The following is a 12,386-nucleotide window of genomic DNA, read 5'->3' on the forward strand; positions in this document are numbered from 1 at the left end:
TGTGTGTTTATTACAGATTATCAAACATTCCTATAATGCAAACAATCATATTTTCATACATCTTTTTACGGGATGTATTAAGGTATAGCGATGTCTGTTCGTTTTCCATTCAGTTTACAAGAATATGACATACTACCTTAAGTAACACCTTTTGATAAAAACACCCTATATACCAGTAATCTTCTCAGGGACGAATTTTGTACAAACGGTACTCTTGTTACAGGGAAGGTATACAATATATCTCAATTCAGTATTCAAAAACATAAGGAAAATCAATGCAGAAAATCCAGACGGTAGACATATATATATCGGAAATATCTTGAGCATTTTTAACAATGACAGATAGACAAACAGACGTGACTGTAGAACATTACGTCCTATCATAAGACAGGTGTGTAATGAAAATCATGTGTACATGCATTGTATTTTTACTATAAATAATCCATCACTGGTATAAAATACAATGTATACACCTGAAAAACTTTCAACTGCTCCTCTACTGCTACATTTAACAAGTGCATGCTGGCCTTTCTCTTTTACTGTTGCCCGAATGTTAATTGTTTGCTACTCATCACTGGATTTCTCCTGGCCCTCTTTCCTATAACCCGCTTTCTCCTCATCACTGGATTTCCCCTGACTCTCTTTCCTATAACTCGCTTTCTCCTCATCACTGGATTTCTGGATTTCCCCTGATCCTCTTTCCTATAACCCGCTTTCTCCTCATCACTGGATTTCCCCTGATCCTCTTTCCTCTAACCCGTTTTCTCCTCATCACTGGATTTCTGGATTTCCCCTGATCCTCTTTCCTATAACTCGCTTTCTCCTCATTACTGGATTTCCCCTGATCCTCTTTCCTATAACCCGCTTTCTCCTCATCACTGGATTTCCCTGACTCTCTTTCCTATAACCCGCTTTCTCCTCATCACTGGATTTCCCCTGATCCTCTTTCCTATAACCCGCTTTCTCCTCATCACTGGATTTCCCCTGATCCTCTTTCCTATAACCCGCTTTCTCCTCATCACTGGATTTCCCCTGACCCTCTTTCCTATAACCCGCTTTCTCCTCATCACTGGATTTGCCCTGATCCTTTTTCCTATAACCCGCTTTCTCCTCATCACTGGATTTCCCCTGATCCTCTTTCCTATAACCCGCTTTCTCCTCATCACTGGATTTCCCCTGACCCTCTTTCCTATAACCCACTTTCTCATCACTGGATTTCTCCTGGCCCTCTTTCCTATAACCCGCTTTCTCCTCATCACTGGATTTCCCCTGATCCTCTTTCCTATAACCCGTTTTCTCCTCATCACTAGATTTCCCCTGACCCGCTTTCCTATAACCCGCTTTCTCCTCATCACTGGATTTCCCCTGATCCTCTTTCCTATAACCCGCTTTCTCCTCATCACTGGATTTCCCCTGACCCTCTTTCCTATAACCCACTTTCTCATCACTGGATTTCTCCTGGCCCTCTTTCCTATAACCCGCTTTCTCCTCATCACTGGATTTCCCCTGATCCTCTTTCCTATAACCCGTTTTCTCCTCATCACTAGATTTCCCCTGACCCGCTTTCCTATAACCCACTTTCTCATCACTGGATTTCCCCTGACCCTCTTTCCTATAACTCGCTTTCTCCTCATCACTGGATTTCCCCTGATCCTCTTTCCTATAACTCGCTTTCTCCTCATTACTGGATTTCCCCTGATCCTCTTTCCTATAAACCACTTTCTCATCACTGGATTTCTCCTGGCCCTCTTTCCTCTAACCCGCTTTCTCCTCATCACTGGATTTGCCCTGATCCTTTTTCCTATAACCCGCTTTCTCCTCATTACTGGATTTCCCCTGACCCTCTTTCCTATAACCCACTTTCTCATCACTGGATTTCTCCTGGCCCTCTTTCCTATAACCCGCTTTCTCCTCATCACTGGATTTCCCCTGATCCTCTTTCCTATAACCCGCTTTCTCCTCATCACTAGATTTTCCCTGACCCGCTTTCCTATAACCCATTTTCTCATCACTGGATTTCTCCTGACCCTCTTTCCTATAACTCGCTTTCTCCTCACCACTGGATTTCCCCTGATCCTCTTTCCTATAACTCGCTTTCTCCTCATTACTGGATTTCCCCTGATCCTCTTTCCTCTAACCCGCTTTCTTCTAGTTTGAGTAAATGATGTATCCTATTCAGGATTTTAAAAAATCAGATCTGAACCTTAACATTTAGGGATTTCGTTAGTGTTTTTATTAGATTATTTTTTAATCAATTGGGTGAAAGCACTTGTTCGACTTCGCCGAACTGGGGAATAGTGTGTCATGCGCAATGCAATGTATTTCGGAACACGTCTCTCAACCAAGACACGGACTCAATATATAGTCTCACTGATTAACTGACAAAGATTATTGTTCTTCCGTGTATCAGAGTAGTCCCAGAATCTAACATGACGTGGTAAAGTATTTGATATACATTTCCCCTTTTCTGACCTCTTCGTTTTTCTTTTGAAGATTTTTTTAACATCGGAATTGTTAACATACCAAGACCTTTTTATATTCTGATCTCGTTGCCTTTTCAATTTGATCCTTTTTCTTTAGCTGTCCATGTTAGGTGGAGACGAATGGAGTCTCCTCTGTTTTTGTGTTCTATTTCCTATAGTTCCATTGATTGACAACTCACCCACAACTTGCTAGAGATACATTGTATTCTAAATTTCTTGAATCGTACAGTATTATTGACTCTGATAATATAAATACCAAGCACGATTGGTGGTGTACAAAGTACATTGTAAGACCTCCCTTCAATTGGCGGAGCATGGGGATGGTTGGTAAATAGAAAGCAATCATATAAGTCATAATTGATAATTTTAGTTTTAAAACCCCCTTTTCATGACGGATTTCTGAAAAATGTAGTTAGAGCTACACATTTCTAATACACTATATATAGGTGTATAATCTCGGGCGAGGAAAGGCCTTCAAAGATGAAACATGTAAGTGAATATATGCTTTACAAATAAAAATTGCGTGATTTAAAATCAAAACCAAACACATCTGTATAAACATTAAACACAAACCTTCACAGTGTACTTAAAAAGAATACCTCAAACTCTTACAGAGCAAGGTCAAGCGTAAAGGAGTAGGAGTTTGGTAATACATTACATCCACATGAGTGTATATTTCAAGGATACATTTGAAACTCATCACCATACAATGCCTGTGAAAGGAAAGATTTATTTATAACGGTTTGCAGACAGGCGTTCGGCATAACTTCCCGTTTCAGGGCCCACATTTTAAAGTCCATCAGCCTTGTTCATAAAAAGTTGTGAAGTAGGAACTTCAGACAGTGAAGTACCTATTGATGGCCCAATACTTGGTTAAATAACATTTTCTCCGACCAAGCCATTTTCAATGCCCAAACTGAACTGAGGTCCGACACTGTAATAAATCGGATACATCTACCTGTCCACGTGCACGTTTAGCCAATTTCATTGACAAAAGAGCGGAGAAGTTTTGTTAGCATTGTTATCAGAGATTAAAATAAATTGAACAGGTATTCTATGTACCTGAGCTTATCAGTAAATTCACATGTAATCATGAATATTCATGAGGTTTGCTGAAAAGTTCAATTCACCGTCAATCCCATATAGCGATTGCACCGCAGTGCATGATAGACGACTGGAAAGGCCGGCTTGGTGAAAACGATAAGGAAAGGCGTTGATATCTCCTGAAAATCAATTGTTATGTAATCTAAACCACAGAAATGGATGACAAGTACCACCGAGCCGCAAAAGATGGCTACTTGGACATTCTACGAATAGCCACAAAGAAAGACCTGAACACATCCGATGAGGATGGCATGACGCCTACCTTGTACGCGGCAGCCTTTGGGAATCTAGAAGCACTGAGAATGATCGTAGGAAGAAGGTATGTATCGAGTTGTATACAACGCAATTTATTAACATGTCGAACTTTTCTCATTTTTTGAAAAAGGAAGTACTGATGAGCTGTTATAATCTTATCTGACATGATCCACATATTTACGTCAAGATATCATCCTTTAGATAAATATAAATTATGATCAAAGTCCTTGGTTTCATATTTCCCGTCAGTAATTTACACGCTCATGACATATGGACCCCGCTCCCAAAAACAAGACGATGTTCAAACTGAAATGAAATTCTTTGACATGTTTGAACGGATAGATTGTATATAAATAGGAATCTTATTTCAAACTGCAAAGACATTTACTGCTTCATGTTCTCCTCTAAAACAAGAATAATGCAACCGTGCTGTGTTCTATCCAGGTGTCGTGTTGACTCAAGATAAATTTTATAACGTTATCAACGAAAAATCAATATGTACGGAAATATTTGGTCAGACTTGCCAAGGCGCGAACAACCCACTACAAATGTCATTTTTCTAAAACTATTCAAGAATAGGTAGTATTTTCTTCTCCATCATTATCCATGGTACTTGCAATCTGAAAGTTATTCATAATGGGTGCAAATATCTTTAAATTACGTTTTACATGTGCAGTAGGAAATTACCTTTTATATTACGAATTTTGATGGACTAGGAAGTTATTTTAGGGCAAATAGTCCTGGTTTATTACATAGCAATGCTCAACCAGCACTAAGTTACCCTTCCATATACACATTGAATTACCACTCCCCCTGTTTTAGGAATATATTAAATTAATGTGAGTATAGAGTTGTCTTAATCAAATCCAAACTTCAATGTATTTCATTGCTTGTCAGTACCGATATCCCAGTTTCATATAAACAAGGCAAAATCTTCCATTTAAAACTGGGCAATTTTCTCTTGGCCTCTCTCTGAAGAAACAGGTTTGGTTTTCTTTGTCCACCTTAATCACAGATAGTATTGATCAAATAATCAGGGAAACTTTCTCAAAAGCTTTCACTATCTTTGCATTCTTTGCAGAAGTAGTGACCATTTGAAACTCGTCTTAGGTCTGATATATTTTTCTCTTGTCCTCATCGAAAACCTAGAAACGAGTGCTCTTTATAGATAATAAATCAAGAGATATACCGTTTTAAGCGTGTTATATAATCAGATAATATAGGGCGCCATACTTCATTCCATATTACCTTGCCGATCTGTTTATGACCTAGCCATCGATTAAGGAATTATAAACACAGAAATTGGTTTGTCATTGCTGAAAGATGGCTTTTACATAAAAATTTATAACATCATCAATTCTTTCGAGCATACGGTCTTCTCACTAAACTTCAAAGGGAATGTCAGTTTGCTCATTGAAGGGTCATGTCCTTCAAAGGGTAAATTCTGTGGATCATTAGGGAAGCAGTAGGGGTCCAAAGGATGCAATTGTTCAGCCACATCACCATGGGCAGTCAGAAGTTGAAAAAATTAAATCTTTATTGTTTTCTGCGTCAAATGATACAGTTATCGATGTACAAAAACAAAATTAAACCATTGCTATTAGTACTTAGAAATGAAAAATTCCACATCTTTGCTTTCTGTGTCAAATTGTACAAAAATAAAATTGGCCCTATTACCCTAAGTGCAAATATTGGATGAAGAATTCCGACGTACAATTTACTAATAGACTAAGTACATATTCATACAAACCTGAATCCTGAAGAGAAGTCTCAGCATTATGTGAACAAAGAAAGGACAATACACTGTATGTCTGGTGTACGTGTGGGCTTTGCAATTACATTCTCTCCCTCATGCAAAGCTCTGATCTTTAGACGAATTTTACTCCATTTTGGATTTCCAAAATTTCGGCTTGAGCGTAACTGAAGAGAGATTATTTGTCGAAATGCGCATCTGATGCATCAAAATTGGTACCGTATAAGTTTTACATGTAGGCAACAAAGAGTCAACAAAAAGCAGTAAAGATATTGGTACAGGTAGCCATTGCTGTTACAACTAGTGTTTTGTTTTTCTTTTCAGTGGCGATCCAGATAAATGTGACTTGCAGGGTTTTACTGCTCTTCACCATGCAGCAAAATACGGCCACATGAACACAGTCTCATTTCTTGCGAACTTCGGTTGCAATCTTTGGGCACTTGACAATGACTATCACTCGGCAATGGATATCGCCATGTTGGAAGACAAAACGGATATAATTGCATTCCTGGACGATGCGCAGTCGAAACATCAGCAAAAAAATCCCAAAGTCGTTCAACAAATGCGTGAAAAGGCAACCAGAGATGCTGAACAGAATATCAAGAGAATGGAAAGAAGACAGAAAGAGGCAGCAAAGTATGCAGAAAAGGAGCAGCGCAAAATGCAGGAACATATGGATCCCGATTTCAAACCTCCAAGCAAAAACCCGTTCAAAACTTTAACAATGAGACTAAAACCGAAAAAGAAATATCCCAGTGCCAACGTTGGGACCACCACGTTTTCGCAAATTGTGCAGCCTGGTAGGCGAGGAGTAGGCGGTGCACAAAAAAAGATCTTGCAGAAGCAAGGTACTCAAGATATTGGGCCATCAGGTGATTTTAAGATAAGTGAAAATGTTGATGGTAAGCGAACTTTGCGTTCCATAAAAGGAACAGCGGGTGTGCGAATGGGTTCTGACATCATGTACGTGACGAATCGCGAGACTGAGACCGGTATCAGAAAGCCATTGTCCAATGTGTTTCCGGGCGTGAACGGTGTGTCGATGAACAGCACAAAATGGAAAAGTGAGTCTGATTTGCTTGATTCGGGAGTAGACAGTAATGGTTCAGTTGGATACGAAGAAGATGAAGAAAAACCAGGCATTTTTTCTCGACCAAACTTCGGGAAAATTGCTTTTTTATCGAGAGTTGGAGTTACTGGAGCTTTGAATGCAATGGGTCGCTCTGCTTCAGCTGATTTCTTGGATCAAAGTTTTGACGACGAGGTAAACGGAACAAAATCATATCGCGATAGTGGAAGCTCTGATAGTCTCGGACAAAATGACATCATGACGGATGGTCAAAATGTGCCTTGGAACCCAGATGAAGTGTGTTCTGACGATGAAGAGGAAGACACCGAGTTCTCAGATTTAATCCGGTTTCTGGCGTCTTGTGAGTTAAGCCCTTACATTCATTTATTCACAGATCAAGATGTAGACTTGAAATCTTTAATGACATTGGCTGAAGAAGATCTTGAACAGCTGGGATTGAAACTTGGACCAAGGCGAAAGATACAGAAAGCAATTAAAGTCAGGAAAGAACTACTGTCCACACCATCGGCAATAAAAGACTCCTTCCTGTGAACAATATTTTCTATTTGGATTACAATTACTGCTGCAGATGAAAAAATAATATGTCCAACGTACACGATTTTAAGTTTTCAAATGTAATTCTGTAATCAGATTTTGATACATTTCTCTGCATTTAAAGGCGTTGAACGTTTTGAATGAACATGTTAAGCATTTCTGTATCATTGCATTTGTGACACATCAAGGAAAGGTGTATTTTATTTATATATCCAGAGTGAAAATAATTAAACAGCAATCATAGTAATAACCCTAGTCCTGATAAATTGAGTTTTCCTCTAAATCAAACTGTGTGATAAACTTCATCGAATTAAATTAATTTCATTACATTGATATAGCCTGTATCAATGATGTAAAAGTGATCTTGGATTTTCAGAGTCGTCATGTCTGTCCGTCCGTCCGAGCTAACATCTCCTAAACCTTTCATCAGAAATTGATCTAATTGATCACAAATATTCCTTGAGAACCAAAGTCAATTTGGAAAGGTTAAGGTCACTCAGAACATATAACTTATATAGGTAAAAAGTTCTCTATTTCAACAGTTTTTGAAGAGGGATTGATCATATACCACACAAATAAGTAATAGGCATATGGCTTTCAAACAAATGTTACTCAATGTCATTTTCCAAAGGTCAAGGTTACTCAAAACATATACCATATATATGAATAAAATGCTTCATTTCAACAATTATGGATCTTTTGGACTAAGCGGTCTTCTAAAGGTAATTTTGGAAAGGTCAAGGTCACTCGAAATATAATTCTTACATACAGAAAAGTGCCTTATTTCAACAGTTTTGGACATGTATTGATCATATATCACACAAATAAGTGATAGGGAAATGACTTTCAGACAAATGTCACTCAAGGTCATTTTGTAAAGGTCAACCTATACCATTTGTATGCCAAAGAAACCATTTAACAATATTTCAACAGTTATTGGTCATCATGCGAGTCATTCGTTAGATGAAGTAGTTCATTCGTCAGATGCATTTCGAGGAGTATCCATCAGTTTTACTGATATTCTTGTTTGGGGGTTGTTGTTTTTTTTTTGTTTTTTTTTTGTGTTTTTTTTTTGTGGTTTTTTTTTTTTTTGTGTTTTTTTTTTTTTTTTGGCATAACAACATATTCCAATGTTTATTTTTTTGGAGCTTTTTTCCCCTGAACATATGTGATCTTCCAATGTTTTTTTTTTTTTCCGTTACCATGGTTGGAGCCTTTCTCCCTGAACATGCGTGATATTCCTTGACTGACGTTGGACTCGCACACAGAGTCGGCTTCCTTCTTTATTTGTCCACCATATTTATTCCAACTTAATCGATGTGAATTTCACAGTAATAATGCGTTGAATTTTATCTTATCAGTTTTATCAGACATGATATATCAAATTGCACCAATAATAATTCAACTTATCATTGTTTGATTTAGAACTACATGTAACAATTCTGTAAGTTTACACGAAAACACGTAAACTGTTCCCTGTTCATGTGGATATAAAAATCAAGTTCCGTTGCTTCCTTTCTACCAAATGTTGTCACATGTTATTATTTTAGAACTGGTATACCATCATAATTTGAAGATAGTCACTTTACGGAACTGAAGTAAATGGTTTAATTCACAATGGAAGACATCCCTATAGGCTGAAAGCTAGGGGCTCAGTACTCTGATTATCTATATCCATGTCAGATGTTATTTACACGAAATGGAAACGATATCAGCCAACAGAACCAAGTCTGACGTAACATTTTAACAATGTCTCATTTTGAAAAATCCTCACTATCGAATGTGAGTTGTTTTGTTAGAAAACCACAAGAAAGGCACGTAGCAAGCTTGGTGGAAGAGGGGCTGCTTGCCCACTTTTTTAAAGACGTATATGTTCTGTTACATTGATATGGAAAGTTAGCTATTTCACATGAAAAAGTAAGATATATTTGCTTATCCCTCTCCCCCTTTTATACCAACAGTGAATGGTACTGGAAATGTAAAAATTGTGAGCTTGAACTGATGAATTATATGGCAAGCCCTTTTACTATTTATTCAATAATAATAAGATATCTCTTTAAATTAAACGAAATATATCTTTAAAGATATCTCTTTAAAATGAGAGATATCTTTTAATTTTAAGAGATATCTCTCTAAATAAGAGATATCTCTTTCACTTAGAGAGATATCTCTTTCACTTAAAGAGATATCTCTTTTACTCTGAGAGATATCTCTTTTACTTTGAGAGATATATCCTTCACTTAAAGAGATATCTCTCTAAGAATTCCTAGAGAGATATCTCTCAAAGTATAAGAGATATCTCTTTAATCGTTGAAAAAGAGATATCTCTCAAAGAGAAAGATATATCTCTTTCCAATATTTTTATTAGTTTGAATACTTAAGTAATTCTCCCTAAAACGGAAGCCCGCCAAAGCAAATCTTACCATGATGGCTGGGGTGTTTCTAAATCGCGGAACGGAAGACGGAACGGAACGGAAAACGGAAAATATATTATGCAATAATGTTATGAGGAGATCAATATTTTGCAAAATCAAAAGGCTTATTTTGAACAAGGAATGCAGAAATTACAGAGAGAACAGGAAGTCATCCTCAGAATCCACCATTTCATATTGATACCTCATACTAATGCATTATTATGTAATTTTACACAGTGTGTTTTGTGGATGAATGTACTAACAGGCGCTTGCTTAATATTTTGCATAGTAAGTTTTAATAAAAATATTAAGCAAGCGCCTATTGGCACCATCTTTTTCCCCGGCTTTGTCATTCCCCCCCCCCCCCCCCGATTTTGAGAATATGTTGTTTTTACAAATGAAGAAAAAATAAATAAGGTAATATACTGATAAAGACTTGAATTATAATCTATCACTTTATTCTGGCTGGTATAGTAAGAAAATATTTTTTATGAGCCCATCCAATGAATAAAAGGTACACCCCCCCTCCCCCCGAAAACAACATTGTAAAAGATGAAATAATTTTTTGAACAATTTTCCTCAAACATAGCCTTTTTAAATCGAACGTGCTTTTAATCGAACTACATATGTTTAAGATAGCTGAATTTGAATTTAGTTCTACACCTGGTACAATATACATTTATGTATCACATCAAATTTTAAAGCGAACGAGTCCGGTGAAAAAAAGTTTTGCCTCATTTGGGATGCATCTATGTGAAAGTTCGTACATTTACCGATATCCTGCGGATTAGTGTTGAAACTGAAGAGATACAACAGGAAAGAAAGATTGAAACAAAACCAAGGGTGAAGTTTACGACCAACAGTAAGAGGAATTAACAGATCTATTTCATAATATATGAAATAGCTAAAAAGCTAACACAGAATTTATGCTTGAATGGAATCAAAAGTCATCTCATTATTAATCTAAATGTTAAGCTATACAAGTATTTCGTTTAAAAATTAACTGCCAGAAGTCCTCCTTATGTAGGATTGGAGTCCTGCGGTTACTAACTTACTAAGTCTCCTGTTAGTTAAAAAATGATAAATCAAACAAAAGATGTTTAACTTGTTGACTAAATAAGATCATGAATTATTATTGCTTTATACAATAAAGGGGGGGGGGGGTATAAACCACGTGTGTTCTTTTCATTCTCTACCCATTAATCAATTTATGATGCAAAATTTTAAGATAAAATTGTAATATCGCTTGTAAACAATTCCCAAATTGTTGATTTTAATCAAAATGAATCCCCCCCCCCCCGATTTTTACCGTTATCTTATCTACATTAATCATTCTAATTCTTAAATTCCGTTCCGTTTCGTTTTCCGTTCAGCGTTTAAGCAACACCCTGATGGCTACAATCCCGTTCGAAGATTTTGCCTTTTACCGCATGTGAAATGTATACATGTACAGGTAACAAAAAACAAAGACAATAAACTGATGAAAAATGCGAGCTAGACTAGATTTCGCCTCTTGGCAACTTGACAATATTACCCCAACCACCTCTTCAATCTTTCCAGCCTTTTGTACACTAGAAGTATTTTGCTTGGTTAAAAAATAGGGTTACATCATTTCAATGACAATGCAACAGGGAGAAGTCATTATGATCACCGGGGGGGGGGGGGTCTAAAGAGATATCTCTTTAGATTAAAGAGATATCTCTTTTTGAAAATTTAAAGAGATATCTCTCTAACTTAAAGAGATACCTCTTTTTACATCGATAGAGAGATATCTCTTTACGCTAGAGAGATATATCTTTCTCTCTGAGAGATATCTCTCTAGCTTTGAGAGATATCTCTCAAAGAAAAAAGATATCTCCCAAGCGTAAAGAGATATCTCTTTTGTTTAAAGAGATATCTCTTTTGCTTAAAGAGATATCTCCCTAGCGTAAAAAGATATCTCTCTAACTTACAGAGATATCTCTTTAACCAATAAAGATATCTCTCTTATTTAAAGAGATATCTTATTTTACGAATAAATAGTAAAAGGGCTTGCCATAGAATTAACCTATGCAGTAAAGGAAAACACACACAAAACAAACCGATTTGGAGTTTGGACAACACTACCTTTTCGGTTTTGTTGGTTATATTTTTGTTTGTCAAGAATTTTCAGGCTGTCAACTCACACCCACCCCCCCCCCCCCCCCCACACACCCCGTTAACTTTGAAAAACGATCCCTACATATCCTTGCAATAAACACGATCCTGAACCTTCGGTTTCTGACATCAATATCGAGCCAACATCGACATTGCCACTCTGTATTTATGGTCTCGTCCGAGGGATTTGGCATACTTTCTTCACTTATGTATTTCGTAGTCTGTAGAATGATTACTGTTGTTTCAGTCGCATTTACACTTTTGATGTACGGTAGTAGTATGTCAAATTCACTGCCACTGTAGTTCGTTCAGTAGAACTCGGGTTAAAGCCTTGTCCGCGACAGACTTGAGCAGTCCTAGAAAAGCCAACACTTTTGCTTTCGGAAAAAAATAGACGTTTTATTTTCCAATTGTCGCTCCTTGACAATTAGTTTTTTTGTTTTTGTTTTTGTTTTTTTTTTGTTTTTTTTTGTTTGTTTGTTTGGTTTTTTTTTGTTTTTTTTTTTTGTGCCTTACTAGATTCTGGAAAGACAGAAATTAAAAACGAACGATGGTGACGCTCTTTTTTTAATTGATTAACCGATGATTACTACTTTTACCTTATAGTGGTTCTAAAA

At 36.9% G+C, this 12,386-nt stretch overlaps 2 protein-coding genes across 2 annotated transcripts; one reads left to right on the forward strand and one right to left on the reverse strand.

Moving 5' to 3' along the window:
- Window positions 1-771: 771 nt before the first annotated feature.
- Window positions 772-2,001, reverse strand: LOC125669060 (uncharacterized). The gene is made up of 2 exons (XM_048903507.2): window positions 1,761-2,001; window positions 772-1,703 (listed from the first exon to the last, which is right to left on the reverse strand). The coding sequence occupies exons 1-2, from the start codon at window positions 1,999-2,001 to the stop codon at window positions 772-774; spliced, it is 1,173 nt and encodes a 390-aa protein (XP_048759464.2).
- Window positions 2,002-3,561: 1,560 nt separating this feature from the next.
- On the forward strand, window positions 3,562-7,469 carry LOC125671465 (pre-mRNA splicing regulator USH1G-like). The gene is made up of 2 exons (XM_048907217.2): window positions 3,562-3,906; window positions 5,920-7,469. Exons 1-2 carry the CDS (start codon window positions 3,743-3,745, stop codon window positions 7,214-7,216), a joined length of 1,461 nt encoding a protein of 486 aa, XP_048763174.1. The 5' UTR covers window positions 3,562-3,742; the 3' UTR covers window positions 7,217-7,469.
- The last annotated feature ends 4,917 nt before the right edge of the window (window positions 7,470-12,386 follow it).

Source organism: Ostrea edulis, chromosome 4 (genome assembly GCF_947568905.1).
Source record: "Ostrea edulis chromosome 4, xbOstEdul1.1, whole genome shotgun sequence".
Taxonomy (NCBI): domain Eukaryota; kingdom Metazoa; phylum Mollusca; class Bivalvia; order Ostreida; family Ostreidae; genus Ostrea; species Ostrea edulis.

Bases quoted from the DNA above. Each gene is read 5' to 3' on its own strand.
- LOC125669060 (XM_048903507.2), bottom strand. From the start codon at position 2,001: ATGGGTTATAGGAAAGCGGGTCAGGGAAAATCTAGTGATGAGGAGAAA. The intron at 1,704-1,760 runs GTTAGAGGAAAG...TTTATAGGAAAG, and splicing joins CAGTGATGAGGAGAAAGCGG to AGGATCAGGGGAAATCCAGT.
- LOC125671465 (XM_048907217.2), top strand. From the start codon at position 3,743: ATGGATGACAAGTACCACCGAGCCGCAAAAGATGGCTACTTGGACATT. The intron at 3,907-5,919 runs GTATGTATCGAG...TTTTCTTTTCAG, and splicing joins AGAATGATCGTAGGAAGAAG to TGGCGATCCAGATAAATGTG.